The sequence below is a fragment of the Pelophylax lessonae genome (genome assembly GCF_965119305.1).
Source record: "Pelophylax lessonae genome assembly, chromosome: 3".
NCBI classification, from domain to species: Eukaryota; Metazoa; Chordata; class Amphibia; order Anura; family Ranidae; genus Pelophylax; species Pelophylax lessonae.
The window spans coordinates 309,567,145-309,590,408 of record NC_138770.1 but is presented as its reverse complement, the minus strand read 5'-3'; the positions used below and the strand labels follow the sequence as shown (position 1 = coordinate 309,590,408).

General features: G+C 40.4%; 1 protein-coding gene across 1 annotated transcript in view; it reads left to right on the top strand.

Annotated features, from left to right (window-relative positions):
* Positions 1–353: 353 nt before the first annotated feature.
* Positions 354–23,264, top strand: part of LOC309549344 (alkaline phosphatase-like) — a 123,955-nt gene continuing 101,044 nt past the window's right edge. Inside the window, exon 1 of the mRNA XM_082249544.1 lies at positions 354–581. Coding sequence (XP_082105670.1) covers positions 437–581 — 145 coding nt within the window. The 5' untranslated portion in view covers positions 354–436. The remainder of the gene's footprint in view (positions 582–23,264) is intronic.

The window sequence follows — 23,264 nt, the reverse complement described above, 5'->3', positions numbered from 1 at the left end:
GTATGGTTCCTGCTCTACTCTACAGCATCCCTCCCACTAGGGGGAACAGAACATCTCTGGCGGCGGAACCCCTCTATTCAACGGGGCGTCCGCTAGAAGCAGTTCATGCAAATATATATATAATTAACGTTCAAAAACCACAACTATAAGCCACATTAGCAAAAGAATAAATATCTATCTTGTAATAAAAATAAATGTATAATGCACTTCTCATTTTTTAATATTGATATAATGATTCTAACTGAACTGTGTCTATACCATGAGATTTCTTACTGCTTTATGAAGTTCAGTGTCAAAGTCTGAACCCTTACTCTGGAGGATAATGCAATGAGAAAAGCATTCTAACACTGAAACCTATGTACAGGTGTCCAAAGGTTAATTGGAGTATTTTGCATGGATAATAGTACAGGTAATTATTAGGAGGGAAGTCTATATAATGTCAGTCTGCAAAACAACAGAGTGCATGCACTTACCATTACAACGTGAAGAGATGAAGGGGACACGTGCAATCATTTTTACCTTATTGGCAGTGGCATTTTACATCACCCAATCCTGCGATGCAGTAGTAGTGGCTTCCCTTGGTAAGAACATTTTAATCTGATGTACATCTATGATCTACATACTTTCCATTTGGTGTGTGTTGTATACTTCTGACTCTCTGGTGGTGATTACAGTTCCAGTTCTACAGAGTGGTGGACACATTTGGCATAAATTATGCCTGAGTTTACAAATAGAATTGTAACTCTATCTATCACAAATTGGTTTTTAGATTAGATAAAAAGAATATACTATGTCTATTTCATTGTGTGTATGTTGTTTATTGGCGCAGTAAACATTTTTATGAATTAAAAAAATGTATAAAAAGAATAAACAGTATATTAATACAGAGTCTAAGCTGGCTGTGAAAAAAAAAAAATAAAAAAAATTATAACAACTGAGAACAATGGCATCTTTCAGGGATGGCAGCATCTATTATTGAAAAGTAATTTTGGAAGATTTGTCCACTTAAAGTGGTAATTGACCCTCTAAAACACTGAGGTCTAATTTGTCAGATAACAGAAAAACAGCCTCCTCATCTTGCCTCTATGTAAATAAGTTTTATGATTTTATACTGTCCACAAATTAAAGAAAAAAATCCAGCAGGTTAGAGCTGGAAAACCTCACCAAATTGTTTGCTAGGTTAGACAGATCAACCAAACAAGGTAAATCTATATATGAGTATTCCGTTTTTTTTTTCTTTTTTGGGGGGGTCCTAAGGCCATGCATGACCCAAAAAAAGAGAGCAGAAACATTTTAAATTAATAATACAGTGCACAAACCTTCTTGGATGTAAAACGACTTATGTTTTGCTGCCATGCATGTGACTACTGTCAACACACTATGTTGAAGGACAACCTCTCACATTGCCTAGTTAGGACAAAATTACAGGTTCTCCTAATAAGTGTAAGTACACCCAACATCTCTTTTTCAATATGCTTGCTATTATGCCTCCCTGTATATAGTTTTCCTAGGAAAATATTTTTTTGTGACTCTGATGCAAAGTTTCTTACCCGAATATCCCGTCAGTAACAGAACTTCTTGCTGCAAGTTGACAAAACTAAGCCACTGCCTTTTGGTGTTTTCACCATGCTCTTTCAGTTGACCATTCATCAGACTGTCTATCAGTTGTAAACATCCTAACAGCCCCTGTCCTCTTCTTCTTAAAGCTTCAGCTGAATGTGATAATTTGGTTTTATAAATAATGTAAGTAATTGAACAGAGCACGGGTCACTTTAGGCATACTTGGCAAGCTAATCTCTTTTTAAAAATTTTAAACAAAAATGCAGTAAGATTGCCCATAGTTCCCAGCCAGATTGTACGCTTTTTTTTTTTTCTTAGCTCCAATAAAATATTATGACTACTGAAGTGTGGCTTCTAAGTTATAGCTAGGTTATAGCTAATGTGATTTAGACCGCATTCACACTGAAGCGCGACTTCGGCACGACTTGCACGGACTTCACAGAATGAATGTCTATGCAAGTCGCTCCGAGGTCGCCCTGAAGTAGTACAGGACCCTTTTTCTAAGTCCATTCCATTAGAACCATTCCTGTACCACACAATGGACCGCGAAGGACCGCGACTTGTCAGGCTGACCAAGTCGCCTGACAAGTCGTACTAGTGTGAACCGGCACTTAATCTAGTGCTTGTAAATTTGTTTGGAATTCGTAAATAAATAAATGAACTATCATAAATAAATTGCTGTAGTCATCCCATTTTAAGTAGAAGTATTTTCTGGCCATATTATAAATATAATCTACAGTATCATGATCCATACAAAAAGGGTAAAATATAACAGGGTAGAATCTTCATCTGAAAGCTTGTGGAGACCCTGAAATTTTCCAAAAACTGGGACTTTTATGCCATTTTGCACTATGGTTCATATACGTATAAATTAACTGTACCAGAACAATGTGAGTGAGAATGTGAGTCTATTACAAACTGTTACCATTTAGAAAATTATGGAATTTGATAGTTTTCTGGTAAAAGAACATATTTTGCCAGTTTAGGTGACTCAGAATGACGTTCTTGATTTTCAGGAGGGATGTATACAGTACGCACAGTATTGCCTATATCTGAGTCTTTGTAACCAGTGGTGTATCTAACAAATTTAGCATTGAGGGTTGATAGATTTTTTTTTGCATTTTGCATCCCCCCCAAAAAAATTGTCAGGAAGACTTAGAAAAGTATGCTTTTGCATGTCACAACAAGTTGTGAGTGTGGCCAAACTGCACTAAAAGGGGGAGAAGCTTAAAGGACAAAGGTAAACATCTGACATGAAATAACAACAAAGCATATCCTGCTATAGTGTGTACTTGTCTAAGTCCAGAGCACTAAGTATCATTTCTGCCTGCTGCCTTGTTCGTCTGTGATGCAGATGCATGAGTCACTTCTGACAAGTTTTCCTGACACCAAAAGGTAAAAAGGTGCAGGAGAGGGAGCTCCGGCACACAGCCTGTGATTGACCGCCTTAACTCTGCTCCAGTGTATTATATGAAGTGGGCGTGTCCCTTCCCTCCAATCAGCTATCAGAGCTCCCCTCACTGAGCTATGCGGTGTAACTTCAGTCCCCCGCCCCCTGCATTCTGAAAACTCAGAGGAGCTGTATAAATGTTACACTTTGAATGGCTGTAGAGGAGAGATGGCTGCAGATAAACAGGTACAACTTATGTAGGAGGATCTGTTTTTACATCTGTGTATCAACTAAGACGGGTTAATTTACTGGGTATATGTAAAAAAGTTATTAGGGGTTCCAAACTCCAATTACAGGGATCAAAATAATTTAAACATGTGGTTAGAGAACAATTGATGGGCATATTTTATACCAAAGTTGCCCAACCAGTTCCATTTGGGATCTCATAAAGTCCTAGCAACTGTAGGTTACACCATAGGGGAACATTAGAGGAATTAATTAGAAACTTTCCGCCCACCCTGAACATGTGTTTATTGGGCTGCCAGATAGTAGCATTGAAGATTGAGCAAGGCCAGGCCTCCACCCTAGCTGGGTAAGTATCGGGTATCAAGAAAAACTCTAAGAGGTTTAGGCCCCCAAAGGAAGGAGGACAATAACATTTAATTCCAGGAAAACTCTCTTGGGGATTTTTTTTAGAGGCATGCCAAAATATATAGAGGAATCTAGGGAAGTAGACCATTTTAAATAGGTTGATTCTACCTAGGTTCATCACTGCAGAGTTATATGATTTTAAATTCACATGAACTGTAAAGAAAGTAATATACATTTTTTCAAAGTATTTTTATCTCTTTAACATGTCATTTACAAATGGACTAAAGGTCAATCAATTTTTTTGTGACGCATCTTTATCAGTTTATCTGTCACTTTTCTTTTTAAACCAAAGGTCTCACAGAACAGGGCTTGTTGTCTTATATATCACATATAACTGCAGTGGAAGAGTAAAGTGCACAGATAAGTTCTGGGAGATTTAAGCCCCGTACACACACGCAGATCGTCGTCATACAAATGTTCGTCTTTTCTCCCCGGGATGTCGGTGTCTGTTGAAAAGTGCAAAGACAGCACAAGGACAGCACAAGAATTTTGTCTGCAGACTTCAGCTGACTGCAGAAGTGATGTCATGTAATGGTTAACTTTCCCTGTGTTTTTAATTTTCTGAGCATGCCCAGTCTTGCAAATCTGCGGTCTGTCGGCCGAATTCTGTACTGACAGGCGAACAATCGTCCGTTCTGGTGTCCGCAGACAAAAATTTTCATGTTTGCACGAAAGACTTTTGTCCGCGGATTGTGCGCAGACATCTGTCGGAGGCACCATACTAACACGCGTACAATCGGCAGATCTTTCGTCCGCCGACGTTTGTATGCCGACGATCGGTACGTGTGTACGGGCCTTTAGGCTAGGTTCACATTATTGCATCCTGTATTCTTAGTGGAGGCAGCCCAGCCATACCCGCAGAAACATGGGGAAAAAAATCCCCAAGCCTATTTTTTAAAATGGCGCTGCGCTAAGCCGCATAGTGCACATTTGCTAATCAGAATTAATGGCACCCAGCGAGTGTCTGCTAGAGAACAGCGAGTTTTTCTATGGTTTTACATGCATTCCCAAACCGCAATAATGTAAACCGAGCCTTTTTGTTTTATAGCCTTACTCTGTCATTATGTGGATCTCCAGCTGATCGATTTTCTTTTCTATTAGAACACATGCACATAATATAGGCACACAGAACTGGAAATAGTGTAGAAAAGAAAGAAAAAGGGAAATGCTCTAAATGGTCTGAAACTGTCTGTTTCAGTCATATATTTCTAAACCCATTAAAAAAAAAAAAAAAAAAACGAAAGAAAGAAAAAAAAAGAAAAAATGGGATACACAGCTTACCAGCCCTTAGATGTTGTAGCTGCATTGGTTTTCTTATTTCGGGTTTTTTTCCTGCCCAGGCCAATTTTCAGCTTTTAACTCTGTCACACTTTCAATGACAATTGTGCAGTCATGCAGCACTGTACCCAAAATAAACTTTTATAATTTTGTTTGCACAAATAGACTTTTCTTTTGGTGGTATTTTATCACCACTGGTTTTTTTATTTTTTTGCTAAATACAGTGACTTGAAAAAGTATTAATAACCTTGAAATTTTCCACATTTTTTCATGTTTCAACCAAAAAAACGTAAATGTATTTTATTGGGATTTTATGTGATAGACCTACACAAAGTGGTACATAATTGTGAAGTAGAAGGAAAATGATAAATGGTTTTCAAAATTTTTTTACAAATAAATATCTGAAAAGTGTGGCGTGCATTTGTATTTTGCCCCCTGTCTCTGATACCCCTAACCTAAATTTAGTCGAACCAATTGCCTTCAGAAGTCACCTAATTAGTAAATAGAATCCACCTGTGTATGATTTAATCTCAGTATAAATACAGCTGTTCTGTGAATCCCTTGGAGGTTTGTTAGAGAACCTTAGTGAACAAACTGCATCATGAATGCCAAGGAACACACCAGACAGGTCAGGGATAAAGTTGTGGAGAAGTTTAAAGCATGGTTAGGTTATAAAAAAATATCCCCACGCTTTAAACATCTCACGGAGCACTGTTCAATCCATCATCTGAAAATGGAAAGAGAATGGCACAACTGCAAACCTACCAAGACATGACCGTCCACCTGAACTGACAGGTCAGAAAAGGAGAGCATTAATCAGAGAAGCAGCCAAGAGGCCCATGGTAACTCTGGAGGAGCTGCAGAGTTCCACAGCTCAGGTGAGAGAATCTGTCCACAGGACAACTATTTGCATTAGTCTTGCACTCCACAAATCTGGCAAACATGTAGAAGAAGGTGCTCTGGTCAAATGAGATCAAAATTGAACTTTTTGGCCTAAGAGCAAAATGCTATGTGTGGCGGAAAAAGAACACTGCACATCACCCTGAACGCACCATTACCACCATGAAACATGGTGGTGGCAGCATCATGTTGTGGGGATGCTTTTCTTTAGCAGGGACAAGGAAGCTGATCAGAATTGATGGGAAGATGGATGGGGCCAAATACAAGGCAATCTTGGAGGAAAACCTGTTAGAGTCAGAAAAAGACTTCAGACTGGGCCGGGGGTTCACCTTCCAGCAGGACACCGACCCTAAACATACAGCCAGAGCTATGATGGAAATCGTTTAGATCAAATCATATTCAGGTGTTAGCATGGCCCATTCAAAGTCCAGATCTATATCCAATTGAGAGTCTGTGGCAAGACTTGAAAATTGCTGTTCGCAGATGCTCTCTTTTAAATCTGACAGAGCTTGAGCTATTTTTCAAAGAATGGGCAAAAATTCTACTCTTTAGATGTGCAAAGCTGGTAGAGACATACCTAAAAAGACTTGCAGCTGTAATTGCAGCGAAAGGTGGATCTACAAAGTATTAAGTCAGGGGGACTGAATACAAATGCACGCCACACTTTTCACATATTTATTTGTAAAACATTTTGAAAACCATTTATCATTGTCTTTCCACTTCACAATTATGTGCCACTTTATATTGGTCTATCACATAAAATGCCAATAAAATACATTTACGTTTTTGGTTGTAACATAACAAAATGTGGAAAAGTTCAAGGGGTGTGAATACTTTTTCAAGACACTGTAAATGAAAAAAGACCACGTTTTTCTTTGTTCCTGTTATAAATTGTTGCAAATAAATAATCTCTCTTCATGAATTTAGGCCAAAATGTATTCTGCAGCATTTCTCTGGTGAAAATAACCCAAATCAGTGTATATTATTTAGTCTGTAGGGCAGTTATAGAGTCCAGAAACTATGGTATATATATATATATATATATATATATCTTAAAATTGATCAATCCTAAAGTACTGACGACCTATCTCATTTCTTAATGCCAAAAAATGTCAGGACAGTACAGATATTCCCAAAATGACCCCTTTTTGGAAAATAGACAGTCCAAGATATTTAGTAAGAGGCGTTTTTTTGAAATTTTAAAGTAATTTTTTGTCATAAATTTTTTTTTATTACATACTGTCACCAGTGCAGTACAGCATCGTCATATAATGGGTGTGGCGGTGATCAGGGACACTGACTGGTGACAGTACGAAAAAAAAAAAAATATTGTTTTGTTTCCAATTGTTTATTATATACTGTTTTCTTTTTTTTAATGATTTTTTTTAACAAACTTTGACCAGAGCAATATAATGTTACCATAGTAACATTGTACTACTCTGGGGAAGTGATCAGTTTTTTTTTTCCTTTATGTTTGCATATAGCAACAAATTTCATTGCTATATATAAGCATTTCACGGAATGAAATTGATTATATTGGTTTCTTTTGTTGTGATTAGCTGTGATTGGCCAGAGCTAATCACATGGTACAGATGGACTTTGATTGGTCCAGTCTGTACCATGTGATCACACTGACCAATCAAAGCTAGCAACACAATTGTATACAATAGATGGCTTAAATAGAAGCCATCTATTGTTTACAACTGTCATGTGACCTGCTGTGTTTGGTTACAGCAGTCACACGGTACCAGCAGCGACCTGGTACATTAATCAGTCATCGGCTGTGATCTGGGAGGACGCCATTTTGCAATAGGCTGGACGGGAACTGGTAAATTTTATTTTTACCTGCTACTAACAAATTTCCTGTCCTAGGGTGATAATACTCATTCACTGTATTGTAGTACTAGAATATATGTTTTTCACCCTAAGCTACTCTCCAGATTTGAACTACAAACCCCTCCTCCTCTCTTCATCTTTTTTGCTTATGGAATTGATGTTCTGGGGTTCATAGAAGATATCAGGGAAAGTTGATAACATTGTCTGAGATTTCTTTTCAGTACACAGCAAAACTTGAATTATGGAAATATCAATAGGTATTTCTCTGTACTTGCAAGGTATGATAGATTCAATATTTGCTCTTTGGTTCAGATATTCCTAAAATACAAGGCTATTCCTTAACCCTCTCTTACTTTTTTAAAGTGAATTTCCACTTTGCAAGGGAAATGTTACTTAGTTTACTGAACTAGGTGAAGCTGAGTGACTTCTATCATCCAATCACATGCAAGCAAAAACCCTTTTTTTTTTAAATCCCAAATTTAGGCAAAATATGTACCCCTCCTACCCCCTCTAACCCATGCTGCATGTTTTTTATTTCTCTTACCTTTTAAACTAAGATATACTCACCTAAGACCAAAATCTTGGTGCCTCACTGGTGTCATTTCCAGGTGCCAGGACCTCTAATTCACCCTGACAGTCTCCTTGCACTGTCACTGAATCATGAGAGGACCTGGACGCTGGACAATCAATAGTGCCTTTGTGAGGTGGAAACCTGATGAAGGACCGCACCTCATGTAAGCAGGAGTGAAGAAGAGAAGACTTAGGTCTGAGGGTCATGTTTCTGCAGCTTTAGGTAAGTGTAGCACCCCTCTGACATCCCAAATGCAGGATAGCACCTCCAGAGGTAGGGGTGGACTAGCATTTTGCCCCAGGGCTGATTCCATGGCTAAAATGAGGGGAACAAAAAAGGATGTTGGATGCCAGTGACTTATGTCTTGTTAAAGTTTTTTACCAGAACAGTTAAGGGGGTGAGGGTTAGGTGTCCTAGATACCACAGCAGAGTACTTACGGACCCTCCAGATAAATGTCCAGCTTCACAGTGTCAGAGCTTTTAAGCAGACCCCGCAACACTGTAAGCACGTTCCCAAATTTCAGTGTGTCCTCCAAGTTTGTCACCAGGCTCTTCAGAGAAACCAGCCTTTTTCTTGACTCTCCCCAGGAGCCTCCCCTAAGTTTCTTCCTTGGCCCAGCTTCCTCCAGACCAGGCAGGACAACCTTAGGACCACTTCAGCACACGTTAGGCCCAAAAACAGGCTATAGGGCCTAACAGCAGAGCTCCATCCAGCAACACTTCCCTAAGCCTCAGTCCAGGGGAAAAGAGCAAACACATGGCCTGTCCCAAATATTTATATCTTTCCACAGCACGCACAAGTGGCATAAACCTTCTACTTAATTAGCTGAAGAAAATATAAATATTCATAACTTAGTTTTGTTTGGGAAATCTCATAGTATGACCAGTGACATCTATTGGCAAGAGATCACAAGCCAGCTTAGGGAAAAACTATACAATCGGTCTGAACTAACTATAGTCCAGCCAAAAGCTAAATTGATATAGTAGCCCCTGTTTAGGACAAAGGGCTACACTAGTAAAAATGGAATTTAGATAGGTCTTTTTATTATGCCAATGAACACTTAGAAAGGATTTTGAGGAAGAAATGTTTTGACCAGAGTTGGACTCGTTTTCCTTGCACATGACTAAGTATTTTTTTTTTTGCAAAGTGAATTTTCACCATATTCACTAAGAAAGTAAAAATGTCCCTGCAAAGTGAACATTCTCAGTAAGTAAATCTGCCATAATAGGTAAATGGAAAGAATCCAAGCATATCAAATGTTTTTAAATACTCATACCCATACTCATGCAACACTAGCAGTTTCAGTGAGAATGGACAGTCGGGCTGTAATTGTAAAAGGGATTTGCAGTGCATATACATATGTATGTAGGGGAAAGGCATTTTTGCAGCAATTTTGTTGTAATCTATAGTGTAAAACCTATCATCAAAATTCAAGCTGTTTGGAGGACTATTGGTCAAAGCAGCTGTGTGTTTTTTTGAGCATCTTACAAAACTGGTGAGAATTCACTTGAAGGTTTTAGGCCCCAATCCCTAGCTTTTGAATTCATAAAATAATATATATTTTTTTTAATTTGTAAAACCCCTTTGTGATCAGGGGTGTAGATAGGATGATGGCTTTCGGAGTCCAAACCCCCTTCCCCTGAGTGTCTATCTGTGGTGCGGGCACAGCAACTAGGTACATTTATATTGCTCACATGGCTGTAGCTTCCCTTTGCCAGGCAGGCAGTGCAGAGTTAAGAACCATTGGAAGATGGTTCTAGGGAATGCAGAGGTGAGCAGTGTTGAGGGTGGCAGGGAACGCAGACTTGAGCATTAATGGCAGAGAGTGGCAGGGGAAGCAGAAGTTGGCAGCATTGGAAGACGGTGGCAGGTGGTGCAGAGCTAAGCAGTGTTTGTAGAGGGTTGCAGCGCATGCAAAGGTAACCAGTGTTGTAAGAAGGTGGCAGGAGATTTAGAGGTGACCAATGCTGGAAGAGGATGGTTCAGAATGCAGAGTGGTGTTGAAAGAGGGTAGCAAAGGGTGCAAAAGTGAATTGTGTTGGAACAAGGTGGCAGAGGCTGCAGAGGTGTGGTAAAAGGGCGCAGAAATAAACCTTGGTTCTAGTTTTTTCTCTAGACATGTGCAGAGCGTAAAAATATGTTTTGTTTCCTTTCAGATCGATTCTTTAAAGTAACAATTTTCTTTTGTTGCATTCGTAAGTAAATTACTTTAGTTTAGTTTTGTTTATTAGTTTCCGACCTTATTCAAATTTTTCCAATGGATTTGAAGTATATGGAATTGATTAAAATTCATTGTGAAAAACAGCTGGTTCTATTCTATTTTAAATTCGAATTTCGAAAGACAGTTATAGTCTATTTTACTCTATTCTATTCTTTCTATTATTTTCTATTCTATTTTTTTATTTTCTGTTCTGTTCAATTCTAATCTTTTCTATTCCTTTATTTTCTATTCTATTTTATTACACATTTTTTTTCCTATTCGATTCTGTTCTGTTTTACTCTGTTCTTTTCTATTCTAATTTCGGAAGACAGCTATATTCTTTCTATTCAATTCTATTCTATTTTTTTTCTATTCTATTATTTTCTATTCTATTCTTTTCTATTCTATTCTTTTATTTTCTATCTTTTATTTTTTATTCTATTCTTTTCTATTATATTCCTTTCTATTCTATTCTGTTCTGTTTTACTCTTTTCTATTCTATTCTTTTCCAAATTCAAGTTTTGGAAGATGACTATATTCTTTCTATTCTTTTCTAAACTTCTTCTTTTTTTGTTCTTTACTATTCGATTTTATTCCTTTATTTTCTATTCTATTCTTTTGTTTTCTATTCTATTCTTTTAGATTTTATTATTTTCAAAATTCGAATTTCAGCAGACAGCCATCTTCTAACACTAATACACATAGACTTTGAACAAAGTGAGCAATATGTTTATATTTCAAATTTGTTTTAGAATTTGAGTTTTTCCGAATTAGTTTAAATTCGTTACTATTGTCATTTGGAAATTCAAATAACAAAAAATGTCTCTGAATTTCGATTCAGAATGAAACGAACTGCACATGTCTAGTTTGTGCACGAAGCTGAGTTTTGACTGTCTGAAGGCACCAGTTTCCCGTCTCTCTCCACCTGCAGTGGTAGAGTGATCACAGATTAAAGGAATGACACAGAGAGTAGGGAAGACCTACAATAAATGACTCACACCTTGCACTGCATTGGCTGTACAGTTGTGCCTTGTGCTTGCTATGTTTATCTATTAATAGCAGTCATGTAATGATCACGTGACTGTAAGGTAGAACAACAGATATGCATAGCAGGCACTAGACAGGCGAAACATTTTTATATTCATGTAATAAAAGTATCTGAATGCAACGTACATATTTTTCATTCCCATTTTTTTTTGTATAAATAGAAATAAAAGTTTGGAATGCAAAAAAGTGTTCCCATACTTTTATTGTATTTTGAAAAAAATTTGAAAAAATGAGCCTGAGGTAAATAAAGAGAATAATAGATACCAATATCCAAAATAGCATCTAATCATGAGAGAGGGGAGGGGAGCAGAGACTGTTGTCCCCAAATAGCCAGTCTCAGGGAAGGGGGGAGATGGAGGAAAGGGAATGATCGGACTTTCACGGTACCTTGGTTCAAAAAATGCTCACATATATTTAAAAAAGTACAACATTTTATTCAATACAATATATTATGGTTAAAAGAGAACGGACCAATAGTCCGACAACAGTTCATTACATATCGGCACAAATAGATACTTATTCGTCAAAACAGAGTGCAGAAGTTTATGATTAGGCATTTATTCCTCAACATGTTTCGTGGGGACGATCCGCTTCTTCAGGAGGATATTGGTATACGCACTCTCTAGAAATGATGACAACATATAAATAAGTACTAACCAGAAGGATGTAGGTATGTGACCAAAACAGTATATACAAATAAACAGCAGCAACTTGAGAAATAATAATTAATGGGGAAGATCTGGGCTCACCTGGAGAAAGCACAGGTCACTAGGTCCCATAGCAGTTCAGCCAACAAGGTCTCTCACCAGCGGACATGGGGGACTACAGTAAGTACATCTAATCAGTAATAAAATAAAAATAATAGAGTACAGAGCCACCATGAGATCCTACTGCAGAGAGAAGAAAAGGAGAACAGGGGGAAGACGATATAATAGAGAGGGAAGGGAAACAAGGGCGAAGGAAGAAAAGTGGGCAAAAAAAAAAGGAGGGAAAGGGGAACCGAAAGGGGGGGGGGCAAGGACAGGGAAAAGGAAACCACCCAGAAGGGGCAAAAAGGGGGGAAGAGTAGGGGGAGAAAGGGGGGGGAGGGGGAGGGAAAAAAGGGGGGGAGAAAGGGAGGAGGGGGGAGGGAAAAAAGGGGGGAACAAGGCAAGGGAAAGAAAGGAAGGAGGGAAGAGGGGGACAGGAAAAGGAGGGGTTACAGGGGAAAGGGGGAAGGGAGGGAAGGAAAGGGAAAGGAAAATGAATGGTAAGGAAAGAGGAAAGGGGGAGTGCAGTTGTGCTGGAGCAGTGAGAAGCCAGTAGGAAAACAATAAGAAACTAACCTATACAAATATATGCAAATGGTAGATACCAATAAAAAAAATAAAGAGAATGACTTTCGTCCACTGAAAAAATGATGATGGGGCGGCTGCAGGGTAGATGTAGTAAGTTTCCACAGTAATATACAGTGAAAAAAAAATCCAGATCTAATATCCCAGTCAGGGCAGCCAAGTCCTACAATATAGGGATTGAAGAACAGGGGGCTTATTAACCCTGGTATGCGGATACATAGGGTAAATAGATTAGCCAGGGTGGAGGCGCTTACCCTACAGCTGCATGCCCATCCTGACAGTCCTATGTCCAGGTGGATGTCTCTGGTGTCAGTCAGCAGGCACCACCCAAGTAGGGGAGCCTGCTATATATGGTCCCCTATCGGGCGGCCGCCCATCACGCCGGCAAATGTCGGTTTGTGACGCCGCCTGATCTGATCCACCGTACTGCGCATGCGCTAACATCACGCATGCGCATATGGGATGCAGTTCACAATGGAATGCAAACCACGTCAGCGAGGGGAGGTTCAGAAATCCTGTGTGACCCTTGAATATGTACGTTGGAGGCTCTCTAGCTACGTACTGGTAGCCACGCTATCTGGTGAGTGTTCAATCTTTCTGGTGATGGCGGTGACTCACGACTAACATTCAATACTGCACTTTTAAATGACGGCTAAGACTTCTATGACCTATATTTTGGATACCAAGTTGTATGGTACCTTGGTTCAAAAAATGCTCACATATATTTAAAAAAGTACAACATTTTATTCAATACAATATATTATGGTTAAAAGAGAACGGACCAATAGTCCGACAACAGTTCATTACATATCGGCACAAATAGATACTTATTCGTCAAAACAGAGTGCAGAAGTTCATGATTTAGGCGTTTATTCCTCAACATGTTTCGTGGGGAAGATCCGCTTCTTCAGGAGGATATTGGTATACGCACTCTCTAGAAATGATGACAACATATAAATAAGTACTAACCAGAAGGATGTAGGTATGTGACCAAAACAGTATATACAAATAAACAGCAGCAACTTGAGAAATAATAATTAATGGGGAAGATCTGGGCTCACCTGGAGAAAGCACAGGTCACTAGGTCCCATAGCAGTTCAGCCAACAAGGTCTCTCACCAGCGGACATGGGGGACTACAGTAAGTGCATCTAATCAGTAATAAAATAAAAATAATATAGTACAGAGCCACCATGAGATCCTACTGCAGAGAGAAGAAAAGGAGAACAGGGGGAAGACGATATAATAGAGAGGGAAGGGAAACAAGGGCGAAGGAAGAAAAGTGGGCAAAAAAAAAAAGGAGGGAAAGGGGAACCGAAAGGGGGGGGGGGCAAGGACAGGGAAAAGGAAACCACCCAGAAGGGGCAAAAAGGGGGGAAGAGTAGGGGGAGAAAGGGGGGGGAGGGGGGAGGGAAAAAAGGGGGGGGGGAGAAAGGGAGGAGGGGGAGGGAAAAAAGGGGGGAACAAGGCAAGGGAAAGAAAGGAAGGAGGGAAGAGGGGGACAGGAAAAGGAGGGGTTACAGGGGAAAGGGGGAAGGGAGGGAAGGAAAGGGAAAGGAAAATGACTGGTAAGGAAAGAGGAAAGGGGGAGTGCAGTTGTGCTGGAGCAGTGAGAAGCCAGTAGGAAAACAATAAGAAATTAACCTATACAAATATATGCAAATGGTAGATACCAATAAAAAAAAAATAAAGAGAATGACTTTCGTCCACTGAAAAAATGATGATGGGGCGGCTGCAGGGTAGATGTAGTAAGTTTCCACAGTAATATACAGTGAAAAAAAAATCCTGATCTAATATCCCAGTCAGGGCAGCCAAGTCCTACAATATAGGGATTGAAGAACAGGGGGCTTATTAACCCTGGTATGCAGATACATAGGGTAAATAGATTAGCCAGGGTGGAGGCGCTTACCCTACAGCTGCATGCCCATCCTGACAGTCCTATGTCCAGGTGGATGTCTCTGGTGTCAGTCAGCAGGCACCACCCAAGTAGGGGAGCCTGCTATATATGGTCCCCTATCGGGCGGCCGCCCATCACGCCAGAAAATGTCGGTTTGTGACGCCGCCTGATCTGATCCACCGTACTGCGCATGCGCTAACATCACGCATGCGCATATGGGATGCAGTTCACAATGGAATGCAAACCACGTCAGCGAGGGGAGGTTCAGAAATCCTGTGTGACCCTTGACTATGTACGTTGGAGGCTCTCTAGCTACGTACTGGTAGCCACGCTATCTGGTGAGTGTTCAATCTTTCTGGTGATGGCGGTGACTCACGACTAACATTCAATACTGCACTTTTAAATGACGGCTAAGACTTCTATGACCTATATTTTGGATACCAAGTTGTATGGTACCTTGGTTCAAAAAATGCTCACATATATTTAAAAAAGTACAACATTTTATTCAATACAATATATTATGGTTAAAAGAGAACGGACCAATAGTCCGACAACAGTTCATTACATATCGGCACAAATAGATACTTATTCGTCAAAACAGAGTGCAGAAGTTCATGATTTAGGCGTTTATTCCTCAACATGTTTCGTGGGGAAGATCCGCTTCTTCAGGAGGATATTGGTATACGCACTCTCTAGAAATGATGACAACATATAAATAAGTACTAACCAGAAGGATGTAGGTATGTGACCAAAACAGTATATACAAATAAACAGCAGCAACTTGAGAAATAATAATTAATGGGGAAGATCTGGGCTCACCTGGAGAAAGCACAGGTCACTAGGTCCCATAGCAGTTCAGCCAACAAGGTCTCTCACCAGCGGACATGGGGGACTACAGTAAGTGCATCTAATCAGTAATAAAATAAAAATAATATAGTACAGAGCCACCATGAGATCCTACTGCAGAGAGAAGAAAAGGAGAACAGGGGGAAGACGATATAATAGAGAGGGAAGGGAAACAAGGGCGAAGGAAGAAAAGTGGGCAAAAAAAAAAGGAGGGAAAGGGGAACCGAAAGGGGGGGGGGCAAGGACAGGGAAAAGGAAACCACCCAGAAGGGGCAAAAAGGGGGGAAGAGTAGGGGGAGAAAGGGGGGGGAGGGGGGAGGGAAAAAAGGGGGGGGGGGAGAAAGGGAGGAGGGGGAGGGAAAAAAGGGGGGAACAAGGCAAGGGAAAGAAAGGAAGGAGGGAAGATGGGGACAGGAAAAGGAGGGGGTTACAGGGGAAAGGGGGAAGGGAGGGAAGGAAAGGGAAAGGAAAATGACTGGTAAGGAAAGAGGAAAGGGGGAGTGCAGTTGTGCTGGAGCAGTGAGAAGCCAGTAGGAAAACAATAAGAAATTAACCTATACAAATATATGCAAATGGTAGATACCAATAAAAAAAAAATAAAGAGAATGACTTTCGTCCACTGAAAAAATGATGATGGGGTGGCTGCAGGGTAGATGTAGTAAGTTTCCACAGTAATATACAGTGAAAAAAAAATCCTGATCTAATATCCCAGTCAGGGCAGCCAAGTCCTACAATATAGGGATTGAAGAACAGGGGGCTTATTAACCCTGGTATGCAGATACATAGGGTAAATAGATTAGCCAGGGTGGAGGCGCTTACCCTACAGCTGCATGCCCATCCTGACAGTCCTATGTCCAGGTGGATGTCTCTGGTGTCAGTCAGCAGGCACCACCCAAGTAGGGGAGCCTGCTATATATGGTCCCCTATCGGGCGGCCGCCCATCACGCCAGAAAATGTCGGTTTGTGACGCCGCCTGATCTGATCCACCGTACTGCGCATGCGCTAACATCACGCATGCGCATATGGGATGCAGTTCACAATGGAATGCAAACCACGTCAGCGAGGGGAGGTTCAGAAATCCTGTGTGACCCTTGACTATGTACGTTGGAGGCTCTCTAGCTACGTACTGGTAGCCACGCTATCTGGTGAGTGTTCAATCTTTCTGGTGATGGCGGTGACTCACGACTAACATTCAATACTGCACTTTTAAATGACGGCTAAGACTTCTATGACCTATATTTTGGATACCAAGTTGTATGGACATTATTAATGTTTTTTCTTGGTGCACTACTTTTTTTTGATTTTTGTATGTCAATAATATAATTTTTTTTATGACTACAGATGTGCATTTGGGTGCACTGGCTTACTCTATTCAAGGGACGATAAAAACTGTCCATCATATGTACATTTGTTATTTGAATGTGAAATGACTTACAGATGTTTCAACGCTGTCAAGCACAACCTTTGTATAAAATGTTCCGCTTAACAAAATCTAGCTTTCTACGGCTGCTTACATTTACCCCTTAATTATTTTCTTGTTCTCTCCAAACCAAGCTTATATCAAGGATACTTGAACAATTGCTGTATTATTTAGATAAGGGATATATTTGAGAAAGAAAGAAAAAGGACAGTTGATAAACGGTATTGACCTAGAGTTTTGTCAAGCTGTGTCTCTGCATATACAACCTGTACACTGATATGGATGGTAAAACAGCTGCTGATAGCCTTTCTGGTGCAGTGAAAGTCAGTGCCTTCAACCTGCTCAAATGTGTGTTACACTACTACTTACATTCACATAGACATGCACTGTATGAGGGTTGCTATGTATGAGTCTAACCTAAAGACCAGAATACTGTAGGTATTATTAACACTTAAAAAAAGAAAAATCCTTGAATGGTACTTCATTACCAATAGTAAACACCCACTACTTGATCAATAAAATACATACAAATAAAATAAACCCACCAATCACAAAAAACACTGCCAGAAAGCATATATCAACAAAAATCCTGGTGCACCCGGGTATTAACATTATCAACCATTTTCTTGCATTTATGCCTTCCCGCACCAAAATGCTGGGATCTTAGGTGCAGGGCTAAATGCCCAGTGTGCATGAGGCCGTAAGGTTCATCATTGTGTGCTGAAGTCAGCACAAGGATCTGATTTACTAAAGGTGCAGTGACTGTAAATTGAGACAATGTAATGCTTACTTTGCAAACATTCACTGATCTTGGTAAATAAGGTAAAACTTTGTTCACTCTCCCAAATTACGTGCAAAGAAAATGCAAAAAAAAAATTGGATTTTTACTTGCTCCAAGACTGGAGTAAACACGCTTTTACCATATTTAATATGCTTAGTGAGCATGCTAAGTGAACAGTTTCTACTCCTTCAGTGTGAAAACCCCATATTGTGCATGAAATAAAAATTTAGTTTGTATGATCGTTGAAAAAGGTATATAGAGCACTGCCAAATTAGCACCACCACTGCGCATATAAGAAATCGATATTTTGTATTAGGAAGAGGACGTCTAACTATTTGCTGAATAGTCCTCTGGATATATTTGTATATGCACTTTGAATTTTATGGAAATGTATATTCTATGTGACATAAAAAGGCTAACACAGAATGACCCCTTCCAAATGGGCAGACTACAAAACCAGGCAGTTGAGGTGCGTTTTAAGTCTCACCTCAGCAGCCTGTGTTTTGGATTGGGACCAAAACAGTCCGAGATTATATCTGCCCCTGGCCTAATTTCAGAATCGGTGTGTGCACACAGGAATCATACGCTGACACACTTGTCAGAATAGTTCGTTCTGCCTTTATTTGTTCCTCTTTTAAGCTTTATAAAGCATCAAGAAATTCATTCCAGGAAATACTCATATATAATACGTATAAGCTAGCGATTGGAGTATCTATGTATCTATGTGTCTAGGATTTTCTTCCAGGATATGACAACCTTCTATTTTGAGTGTAGTCTCTCTCTGGAGGCGCCATCTTGCTTCCACGAAGGGAGGAGTGATCTAGCAGCCATTTTGAATAAGGTAGTAAATGCAGCTGTAACATATACTGTATACTACAAAAATCAAAAGTAAATGCAACCACTTGTGTGCTGGATGAATTGTAGCAAAATGCAGTGATACCATTTGTCCTAGTGATGGACGCCTGTTGCGTACCTGGTTTGGTGATTATCACCTGCTGAGCTTTTATCAGACTTTTAAAGAAAAGGATATATAGCACAATCATTGTGCTGCCGGCAGAATCTTGTCTTCTGTGGGTTCCCGAGTATGTTTCTGGATCTGGAATGGAGGAAAATACTCGAGAACGGATATTAGTTAATGCTTTAGACAAACGTGTACCATAACTAGTTAACACATCAGATTGTAACTGCAACTACTGTGAGAAGTAACAGCTGAGTATGGGGGCTGAACCAAACAAAATTTCATAAGGAGACAGGGCATGTTTCCCCCGGGGGATGCATCTGACACTGAGCAGGGCAATGGGCAAACTGTCTGGCCAACTCATCCCTGTTTCCTGGGACATTTTTAACATTCTAGACTTTATTGTACCATTCATACTTTCTACTTTCCCACTACTTTGAGGGTGGTATGTGTAGAGCCAACTGAACTCCCAGTGCTGCGCAAATCTCTTTTGTAAGGGTTGCTGTGAAAGTTGGGCCTTGATCACTCTCTACCACCTCTGGGGTCCCAAATCCACATAATATCTCACTGAGTAATTTCTTTGCTGTGGCCTTGGCTGTCATGTTTGTAACGGTGTAGGCTTTTGGCCAACCGGAGGACATGTCTACCACCACTAGGGCTTATTCACATTGGCCGCTTTTGGCATCTGTATATGATCAATTTGTATCCTCTGGAACGGATACAGGCGTTTCGCCAAATGTTTCTGCAGTGTCTCTTCTGTCCTCACCGGATTGCATTTTGCACATACTGCACATGAGGCACAGTAATTTCTGGTTAAGGTGGTTATTCCTGGGGCCCAGTAATATTTGCTGATCAGTGAATTAATTAAGTTCTTAGAGAGATGTGCAGGTCCATGCGCCCATTGGATGACTGCTGAATACATATATTTTAGTAAACGAGTTTTCCCTTTCATCTGTGTGAGCCGCCCCTTGCATAGAGGTTCGGTATAGCCTGTCAGATGGCACATGCACTACCAAAGGCATCTGCACTGGGAATTCACTCTCCTCTTCGGCCACTTTTCTTTGGTTTGTTGCTGCTTGCTTAGCCGCTATTATACACCTAATAAACTTCATAGGATGTTTCCAGACACTCCAGCAAACTGTTGGAGATGTGGAGGAGAGGATGCAGGGATACTTCACATTTTCTGGTCCTGCCCGAAACTTTCGGGATACTGGACTGGGGTGAAATCCGTTATCCAAAAATTTACGGAATATACTATTTACGAAGACCCGGCTTTTTTCCTGCTCCATCTGTCAGATATTCCCATACAGAGATATGAGAAGTCAGTGGTGCGACATTTAGTTAACGGGGCAAAGGCATGTATCCCTGCGTTATGGAAAAGTCCACACCCCCCAACGATAAAGGACTGGCTACGTAGAGTAGAGACTATTAATAAAATGGAAGACTTGATATTGACATCACAGTGTAAACGCGGACTGTATACTGAGACCTGGGAGACCTGGAATATCTTTATTTTGTCAGAGGAGGGAGCTAAGTTGATGCAGACATGAATGGAGAGGGGAGAGGGATCCTATGACTATTGTGTAGGGGGAGAGAGGAGAAGAGGAAGGGGAAATGATTTAGGAATTCCCCCCCCCCCTTTTTTTTTTTTTTTTGTTTGTTTGGCGTTTTGATAGTTTATAAAAGACATCCTAAAAGACGTGATTTAACCAGAGCCGATCATAATTTAGGTTCAAACTCGTCCATAAATTCTTCACTGTCCTCATCTTCACTACCTACCCATAACAGGGGCAAACAAGTCAAAACAAAAAGATCTTTTGCCCAAGATGACAATACAAATGCGAGCAAACGCCCTCCAACTCCTTCAGGGCCTCCACTCTCATCAGATACACGACGCCTAGCTCACATTAATTTACCAGTTAAGAACACATTAGAAACCAAACACATAGCCATCACAGACACTACGCATGCTATGGCGGCAGATAATACGGAGTTTGAGGATCTCTCATGAAACCCAGCCACGTTCAACCATCACACCGATACACCTTCTAGAGATGATAGCGATATCATCAACCTCTCAGATTATACTCTCTCATCAGCCCAAATATCTTTATTGCGTAAAGGTCTTACCTTCTGCCCCACTACTGACATAGATAAATTCACTTTCAAAAAAGATTTAAATCTATTTGCTCGAAAAATTATTTTACAAAGTCAACATGCTCAGAAACATAACCCTAAGTTACTGCAACCCAAAACCAAAAAATTAGAAGCGGAAGCATTAGATACACTAATCGCCTTGTTAGAGGAACAAGACGGACTTGACATAATAGACAGGATTGATTTGGACTCATTACTAAACGAACATCCCCAACCCGGTGTAACAAATCGCTTTCAAAAAACGTCGGATAAATTTCCCGCTTTAAATAGCAACACCAATCTGGCAGCTTTTGTCATGCTGGTATCTCAAGAAATTGACAAAAATCAAACTCTCTCCACAGACTCGAGCCTCCAATCTTAGCTCAGAAGAAAACCAGGCCCTTACTGCTCTCATAAAACAATTACAATTGACTATCAAGCCCTCCAATAAGGGGGGCAATATTGTCATTATGCATAATCAACAATATGCCAATATGTGCTGGAAAATTCTGAATAACTCGACTTGGTATCATAAAATATCTAGAGTCACTATTGATAAATATTTTGCAGAATTCTATGCTATGGTGGACGATGGATATTTAACAGGCTGTATAGACAAAACTACCTGGGATTTTCTTAGAATTAAATTTCCTACCATTCCCACGTTCTACAGTCTGCCCAAAGTCCACAAAAACAAAAACGACCCCCCTGGACGACCCATCGTCTCGGGCAGAGGCAGCATATCAGAGAATCTAAGTAGATATGTGGACAGCAAATTGTACCCATTCGTACAAACTCTCCCTTCCTTTGTAAAGGATACCATACATCTTTTGCAGCTGTTGGAGGGCATGTCGATTCCTACGGATGCCCTGCTGGTGGCCATAGATGTAGAAGCACTGTACAGCTCCATCCCCCACCAGCAGGGCATCCGCACGGTCACACATGCCCTCACACAATCCAATCTAGATCCCCCAGCCACACAAAAATTTATTCTACAATCACTTGAATACATTCTCACCCGAAATGTATTTTCATTTGATGGTTCCCATTTCCTCCAGGTACAGGGCGTTGCGATGGGGACATGCTGTGCCCCATCGTACGCCAATCTGTACCTGGGGGAATGGGAACGTTCTTTCCTCTCTGAGGAACACTATTCGGAATATACCCAGCACATATTGGCCTGGCATAGGTACATCGACGATGTCCTTATTTTTTGGACAGGAAGTAAGGAATTACTCCTTGACTGTGTTCACTCTATGAATAAGAATAGTTTTAATCTTTTGTTTACCCTAAACTATAATAGTGAGTCTATTGATTTTCTTGACATCACAATCAACAAAAACAAACAAGGCAACATCACGACTACATTGTTTAGAAAACCTACCGCTGCCAACACGGTACTTTACGCAACAAGCGCTCATCCGGCTCCACTAATAAGGTCCATCCCTTACGGGCAATATCTGCGCCTTAGGCGCAACTGCTCTGAAGATTCCACTTTCAAATTGGAAGCTGACAAACTTAGAACAAGACTGACTATCAGAGGCTATACACAAACTTGTCTCAAAAAGGCTTATCGCAGGGCTAGATCGCAACAAAGACAAGACCTCATTTTCAAAAAATCAATTAAAACTTCACGTGATAGCAATCAGATCCAACATCAGGCACGTATTATAACTCCGTATACGAAACAACATGACAGAGTTTATAATATTCTCAACAAATATTGGCACTTACTTACATGTGATCCACATCTCAACCCTTTTGTTACTGATAAACCGGCGATAACTTATCGCAAGGCTCGTTCACTTAAGGATAAATTAGTCAAAAGCGAATATACAGGCGAATTTCGCCAAGATCCTTGTAAACGTCTGGGAACTTTTAAATGTGGGGGGTGCAATATATGTCAATACATTTGCACTAACCCCAGTATACTTCTTCCAAATGGGTCCCCGTACAGACCCTTACACTTTTCCAATTGCCAAACGATAGGAGTAGTCTATCTCCTCCTCTGCTGCTGTGGGTGCTTCTATGTCGGGAACACAAAGAATTAATTTTATAAACGAGCTCAACGACATATTACATGTATGCGTCAACGCAACCCTGATCTCCCTCTAGGGAGACATGTTCTAAATACACACAGTGGTATTTTTCCACGTTGCTCTTTTGTCATCCTCGACCGAGTGCACCCCAACAGCAGAGGAGGAGACTGGGACAAAACTCTTTTACAAAGGGAGTCTAGATGGATCCATAACCTTAGGGCCACCATTCCACCAGGACTCAATGAGAGCATCAGCTTTAAGCCCTTCCTTGAGGGTTTCTCATCAGGAGGGTGGGATCCATGATACAAGCCCCCTAGGATATGGCTCTGTGATAGAATGGGGCATCATACTTAAATGGAATATTCGTTCCATTCCAAATTCTCATACTCTAATATTTTTAATGTTTATCTCCAATTATTGA